The following is an 8,181-nucleotide window of genomic DNA, read 5'->3' on the forward strand; positions in this document are numbered from 1 at the left end:
TCTCTCGCTCTTTTTTTTCTCTTTTTTTTTTTTCATCTTAGTTTCCTTCTTTATCTCACCCACCTCCATCTCCTATTTTTTTATTCTCTCTCTCTATTTCACACCTACCACTTTTTTTTTCTTTTTCTTTTTTCATCTTAGTTTCCCTTTTTCTCTCACCCACATTTATTTCCCTCTCTCTCTCTCTCTCTCTCTCTCTCCACACGTCTCTTTCTTTTCTTTTCTTTTTCTCATCTCACTTTCCATCTTTCTCTTACATGTATCTCAAAATTCTAATTTATCTACTAACTACAAAATTTATCTCTCAAATTTCCATCTCACTCTCATATCTACTAACTCTAAATTTTCTCTCTCAAATTTCAGTCTCTTTTAATTCATAATCTCCTTGGAGAGACTCTTTCTCAATTTAAAGATTTTCTCTCTAACTTTCAAGTAATCTTTTGGTTCTCTTTAAATTTTAATTTGATTTTTCTTTGTTTAATTGTATAGTCTTCAAATATTATTGGTGTGTGTGTTTTTTTAGAATCAATGATGGTGTGTATTGGTGTCATTGTGCTGTATATATGATGTTTTTCAACTTTATATTTTTTTTTCCAAAATAGGTGGTAAATAGGTGGTAAGTCAATGAAAGGGTCATGAAGCATGCTTGGATAACACCTTCGGGAAGAAACTTTTTTTCATGTTGTATTGATTTTTGCATACTTTTTGAAACTATGTGTTTGAATGTAAACTCAACAAGTTGTGTATATATTTGTGTTTTTTGGCATAGGTATTGAAATGAAATATTTCTGATTATTCATCTTTTATGTGTATCTTTGATTTGTTAGTTTAGTTCCTAGATGTGGTTTTTGAATTTCAAAACAGGTTAATGGAAAAATTATTGTAGGGACACGATTTTTGTTAACCTGATCCTGGATTATCAGGCCCTGGCCCAAGAAGTCCCACAGAACGAAATTTGTAGAGTATGGGCTGAAGAACTCGGTTTCAGTTGGCTCAGACGGTTCGTTGCATGTCCTTAGTGGATGTAGAAACGTGAATCAAGAAAATAGATGTGAAAAAATGGAAGTTTCATTCATGGACCTGCTTTCATATAAAGACTTCTTGCTTTTCTCTCTTCTCTCCTCTCCTTTTTTCTGCCCCCCCCCCCCTTTTTTGGGGGACTCTTACATATGATATAGGCCCTCTTTTATCATCTGGGCCCTACACTTGTTGATCATCCAAACCCCCACTTGAGCACTTGTCCCATCAGACGCCCTTACCAGTTCTTTGTGAGTTGCAGTGACCAAGGTAACACTGTTCAGGGGTCTTCTCTTCATTAATGTGGCCAGGAGAGTAGTTGTGGTGCGTTTAATGTGGTGGTGATAGCCTTTGCTGGGATATTTTGTGCCTTCTTTCTTTTTACGTGTTTGGAGTGAGGGCTATAGTAACTAGGATGCATCATTGATCTGAACTTTGGAATTTCCGAGGAGGAATTACTCCTCGGACGTGTTTTCTTCGCCCCAGTTGGCTGGGGCAGGGATTATGGGCCGCGACGTCTCCTCGGACATAATCGTCCTCAAAAGGGCCAAAGGCCCAGCCAACTTGTTATTCTGGGCCGATCCCCACAATTATTATTTTAAAAAATGATTTATTTATTTTTAATTTTTTTAAAAAATATATTTTTATTTTTTAATAAAAAAAATTGAAAAAAAAAACCTTTTGCCACGATATTTTCAAAGTAAATCGTTGCAATATATGAAATTTATTGCAACAAAAATCGTGTTGCATAAATCTATTGCCTCAAAGTTTATTACAATGGCTTGCATCGATTTTTTGTTGTTACAATAACACCTTATTGCAACGACATTGGTTGTTATTGTAATGACTTTTTTTGTTGTATTAAGTCTTTTTTCTTGTAGTGGACAACAATTAAAACTGTAAACCTAAATTATAGAAAGTACCCTAAGAAATCATAATTTTTTTAATCAATTAATTGTTTGCAAGTATTTCCTTTGTCTAAATTGATGCAGTCATACAAACGTTTAATAATAATAATAACAACAACAATAATAATAATGAAAATAATATTGAATGGTCAGTCATACAAAATTTGAAGATGAAGCAAACATTTTAAATATTTAATACGCAGATTGAGGCAAATATAGTTTTTGCAATAATCTATAAATAATTAAAGGGCATAATGAAAAGGTAATACTTTTATTTTCTTTTTCTTTTTCTTTTTCTTTTTTTAGCGCTCTATTTGTTTCGTTGGAAAACTTTATATAAAAATAATTTCCCAATTTTTCAGTATTAGATAGTTTTAAAACAAAATAGGTCAAATGAAAATTTTATTTAGTTAATGGAAAACTTTGTTAAAATATGACTTATTTTTAAGAGATTGTTTTCCAATAAAATTTGTTGGAAAACAATCTATCTCACTCTCACTCCCACGAAACAAAGGGTTTGAAGCTACTGATGTCTATTGAGAACTAAGTAGAGTCTAGGATCATGAATATGAACTAAATTGTATTACTTCTTTTCATATAGTCCGTTTCTTTATTAGGATAGACAAGGTATATCCTTGAAGTGTTATTTGGCTTCTACATTAGATTTTCAGTTCGTCACCAAGTTTGGTGTTCTTGAGCTTGCATTAAAAAAAAACTGGTCTACAATTGCTTTTTTAAAATGTGACTATAGGTCCTAAAAACGCTGGTATAGGTCCATTTTTCCTATAACTGCGTTTTTAAGTGTGGCCTACACGCCGTGGCAATAGACCGACTGGTCTATAGTCGTGTTTTTAAAAGTGTTGTCATATGTTTTTAAAAACGTAAACAGGGGGACCCGGCTCCCTTAGACCCCACCTAGGTCCATCCCTAACATCATCACACTTATAATATATGAATTTTACGAGTTAGTCATATACATACATTATGAGAGTGATTTTGTACATAAATATATGATTTTTTTTTAATCCTATGAGAGAGGAAAGACTCACGAGGACGGACTCAATAATTTCCACATGCGAAAACAACAAAAAAAGAATGCTTTTTGCGACGACTTATAGTGCCCGTTTGGTTTCAGCTGAAACCAGCATTCACGTTTTGCGTTTTACCTTTTTTTTTTTTTCCTGTACCGTTTCTGCTTTAGGGGGACAAGAGTATTGTTCACACACTGTTGAGCACTATTCATACACTATTTGACACTGTTTACGGATTAAAAAATATTAAAAATGGGTCCCACGATACTATTCACACATTTAAAAATAATCGTTTTCAGTGTCAGTAACAATAAGTTCAATCTAAACTGACCCATAGTCTCTGCTTAATGTCTTCTTTAGTCGGCTTGAAATATGATGGTCAGAAAGAATCTACGTAAAGTGGCACAAATTTGTTTACCGCTGCTGTTATTTGTCTTAGGCATTCCATTCATCGCGTGTTGCACGGTAGACTATTGAACGCAATTGTTGAGACCATTCTAGACGATTAGACAATGTTAGACTATTGAAAGCAATTGTTGAGACCATTCTAGACGATTAGGCGATGTATTATTATTATTTTTTTCTTTATTAACATAGTAAGCAAGAGAAATTTGTTCCGCATTTTGGATCTTCCAGAGCCATAGATGATTTGTCAATGACCTTAATGGACGGAGCCACTCTTGGACAATGGGCGGCAATTCTCACCCCGCCCCCCCCCCCCCCCCTCTCTCCCCCCCCAAACTTTTTTTATTAAAAAAAAAATTATTAGTATATTATGGGTATTGATTTTAGCAATTTTAATCTATAAAATTACACTTTGCTTTCTTAACAATTTTTTTTAATTCTTTTGAGAGTAATACTATAGTCACAAAATTTTCTACAATATTTTTACAAATGGTCGAGGTAACAAATTTTTATTAGTTCGTATCTAAACTCACAACTTACATTACTTTTTTACATAAAAATAACCACTAATCACATCAATTTATAAAAACATTTGTAGCACTAGCATTTTTTTCATTTTAAAGACTATAAAAAAAAGTTTATAAATCTAAAATCTAAAACAAAATATACAAGCTCAAAAAAAATTAGCACAGTAACAAAAATTACCAATAACAAAAATAATATATATATTACCCAAAACAAACAACCTAACCCTTTAAAAAAATTTAACAAAATAATTTTGTCCTTATCCAGCAATACGCATCAAAGACACTAAAAAAATAATAAATAAATAAATAAAACCTCAGCGGCTAACACAGTAGAGCTGGATGCTGAAGCCATCGCATGTAACTAGGCCTGTCCACAGGTCGGGGTGGTTCGAGTTTGAGCCTGAACTGAACTTGACCCATTTGGGTCAGGTGGTTGGATATTAGACCCGTAGTCAACCGAATAGTCGGGTCGGATCCAGTGCTTCAGGCCACCGGATGAGCGGGTCGGACTTGTCAATTAGGCAGGTTTGGGTCATTAATGGGCCCAATTTTTGGACTTCTATGAAATTTATTTTAGTTCAATTTTTTCGGCCCTTTTAGCCCAAATTAAGGAGTTTGGTAGTTTTAAAAATTACTTGAGTGTCATATTTTTTTAACTTTTCATATAAAACAAATTGGGCCTCCTTTTTTTTTTTTTTTTTTAAATGGGCCTTCAAGATAAACTTAAATTAAGCAACTACTTCACTTGTAAATCTATTGAGCCTTCAGAACATAACTTCCTGGAAAAAATACCTTACCATAGGTCACAAAAAAAGCCAATTTTACCACCTGTTAAGCATTAAATATCCTGAACAAAACACCCCAACACAACACACAAAATAAACCTATTTTTACTACATCTGTTAAGCATCCACACATTGACCACAAAAAATAAACACATCAACTTATATTGTAAAACCTAGACAAAGAGCACAACACATCAACACACAAAATCCTATTTTCACCACCTATGACTTGTTAAACAACCACATTGACTACCCAAAAATTAACACAACCAATAACCTAGACAAAATAGCAAAACAATACACAAAACATGCCTATTTTTACCACCTGACAGTAAGCCAATATCTTAACACAAGTCATATATATTCAAGAAAAACTCATAAGCATAAAAGCCAGTAGCTTAACCTGTGTTAAACCTTCACTTGCCAACCACACAACAAGTAATATTTCCAACAAAAAATAAGCCAACCACAGCAAGCATAAGCTACAGATTTATATTGCAATACTTCCATCTATATATATAAAATGGTTATATAATAGGTGAGCCATATAGGCTGAGAAGGGAATTAGATTATTGCAAGTTTATAAGGCAGTAAATCATAAGAAGGCAGTAACCTTGCTGGCCAGACAATGTTCCCAGCAATATAATTAATTAAAATTATGAAATACCACAAGTATTTCCAAAAAAATAGCTTTTCCCAAGCATTAAATGACAAATACTCAAGCTAATAAGTCTATAACTAATAGAAAAGAAAACCTATATGATTCCTAGGATTTCTTTTCTATAAGCATTAAGATTAGTATTATTAGAAAAGCAATTTACAAAAGAGCTTCCAAAATGTTCCCAAAAGGCTACTTCCTTCACAAAACAAATGACTCCTCCTACAAAAGACAAAAAAATATTTAACAAATAATACATTACTACCAAATGCAAGACCAAATAGAAAGGGAAGCAAGTTTATAACAGTAAGAGGCCAAAGGCAGTAACATACCAAGTCAATTATCAATCTTCAACACTAATTAAGGGTCGTTTGCTTAAGCTAAAACCCAATTTGGAGCTGGTACTTGCTGATGCACTTGATGATGATTGTTGATTTAAAACTAGAAAAGAAAAGGAAATAAATAAAATATATTAAATTTTGTTTGAATACATGAGACATTCAATAATAATTAATAGACAATAAGTACCAGAATTTAAACATATTACCTAAATCATGAAATTCCTCCTCCAATGCCTCAACCTCATCCCTTGATTGGCAATGAGAAATTGGTACTCAGCCAATTTTGTGCACATACAAGGTTTTGAACCATGAGAGGAGAGAGAGAACTTCAAAATGGATCAACAATGCGGCCTCCAGTGCTAAATGCTAACTCAAATGCAACAGTTGAAACTGGTACAACCAGCACATCCTTAGCCACTTTGGACAACATTGGGTACCTACTAGAATTGTTCTTCCACCACCCCAATACCTCAAAATTCACATCCTTTCTACCATCACAATTTTCAGCCAAATACTTTTCAAACTCATTACTACAACCTACAAATTGCTCAGCTTCTAAGAAAAGCTCATATCGAGAGTGAACCATCACATATGGATCACTAGCATCACCTACCATTTGTGTCCTCTCACTCCCACTTGGTTCTTGAACATTTGGGGAATTAATAGAACAGTAAAAAGTATACAACTTCATCAAAAGATCTTTCACCTTATAAACCATCACTTTCCCCACTACATTCTCATAAATTCAGAAAAAGAAAACTTCAAAAACTTCAATTTTTTTCATGGATCAAGAACCACAGCCACATACAAAAGAGGATTAATTTTATCATCTTCCCCCAAATACTTCTCAAATTTAGTTTGCATGTTTGTGGCTGTGTTTTTCAAGAGGGTTTGGGATTTCACTAAATGAGAAATACACTCCTGAATAACAAAGATCTCATCAAAAAATGCATTTAAGGTAACATACAAAGAGCCGGAGAACTTCTTTGTTGCATTGTAAAAAAGCCTCAAGAAAGTCACAAATGCACTACAATTTTGGAAATCACTCATACAAGGAGATCCCAAACCACCACTATCTTCCTTGGTCCTAAAGTATGATGAATAACCATCATCTTCAAAGTCCATCCTAAGGAATACTTTCTCGAATTTTTCAGCAGTTTCTAACATAAAGTAAGTTGAGTTCCACTTAGTAGGTGCATCTAGACAAAGAAGACTCTTGGACTCCATACCTAACCTCTCCATAAAACTCCTAAAAGTTTGATTTCTATTGGGCGAGAACTTCACATACCTCACAGCTTCACGCACCCTAGCAACAAATGCATCAATTTCTTTCAAACCCTCCCCAACAATGAGATTTAGGATATGGGCACAACACCTCATGTGCATGTACTCAGTTTCTAAAACTGTCCAATTCCAATATGTTGTTACCCTTTGCAAAAATTTAATTGTGGTTAAATTGGAGCTAGCATTATCCATTGTCAAAGTGAATATGCCATCAATACCTCACTCACGCAAAGACATCTCAATCTTTCTACCTATAGTCTCCCCCTTATGATCTTCAACTTTACAAAAATTTAAAATTCTCTTATGCAACTTCCAAGCATCATCAATAAAGTGACATGTGAGACACATATAATTCAAATTTTGAATAGAAGTCCATGTGTCCGTAGTAAGACACACCCTACAACCCTTCAAGGATTTCCTTAGCTTCTCTCTCTCACTATTATCAATTCCAATCACATCTCTAGCCACAGTTTGACGAGATGGAATATCCTTTAGACAGAGCTTAGGTTGTAAGGTAGTTACATATCTCTTAAACCCATACCCCTTAACACACCTAAAAGGCAACTCATCAATTATAATCATTTCAGCTAGTGCCTTTCTAGAAGCCTCAACAGAAAAGGTTGTTGACACAAGTTGGAACCCTTCATCTCCATGATTTTTGGGTTCAAAAGCTAAGGTTTTCTACCCTTTATCATCTCTATTAGGGTTCTTGCGATAGTTTGTCACGTGCTAACAAATTACTAGTACCACAACTCTTACTACCAGCATGATATGATTTTTTACACCCTTAGTGATTCCCTTATCTACCTTTACTTTTTCAAAATGATTCCAAGCTAAAGAATTTTTCCTACCATTACCAGTACTAATCTTACTCACTTTGCTAGGTGGAACTGGGGCAACTCACCATCAATAGCTTCAGCTTGGGTTGCTGTAGCAACCTCTTAGGTGGTAGTGGCAGTGGTAGTGGCAGTAGCACCATCAACTTGGGTGGCAGTAGAACCATTAACTTGTGTAGTGGTAGAACCATCATCTTGTGTAGAAACAGAGGGAGCATTAGTAAAGGAATCTATGACCTAAAAAAATAAAATATAGATATTAGCAAACTAGAACAACAACAATTAATAATAATAATCACACAACCAAAAAGGAAAATCTTTGATGCTTGAATCCAAATAACAGTATTCTACATGATGTAGCTAGCATCAAAGTCACCCCCCCCCCCAAT

At 34.2% G+C, this 8,181-nt stretch overlaps 1 protein-coding gene across 1 annotated transcript; it reads right to left on the bottom strand.

The window, feature by feature from the left end:
- Positions 1-6,000: 6,000 nt before the first annotated feature.
- LOC115961583 (zinc finger BED domain-containing protein RICESLEEPER 2-like) lies at positions 6,001-7,148 on the bottom strand. The gene is made up of 2 exons (XM_031080540.1): positions 6,590-7,148; positions 6,001-6,401 (listed from the first exon to the last, which is right to left on the bottom strand). The coding sequence occupies exons 1-2, from the start codon at positions 7,146-7,148 to the stop codon at positions 6,001-6,003; spliced, it is 960 nt and encodes a 319-aa protein (XP_030936400.1).
- Between the last annotated feature and the right edge of the window lie 1,033 nt (positions 7,149-8,181).

This window comes from Quercus lobata, chromosome 2, assembly GCF_001633185.2.
Source record: "Quercus lobata isolate SW786 chromosome 2, ValleyOak3.0 Primary Assembly, whole genome shotgun sequence".
Lineage (NCBI taxonomy): Eukaryota > Viridiplantae > Streptophyta > Magnoliopsida > Fagales > Fagaceae > Quercus > Quercus lobata.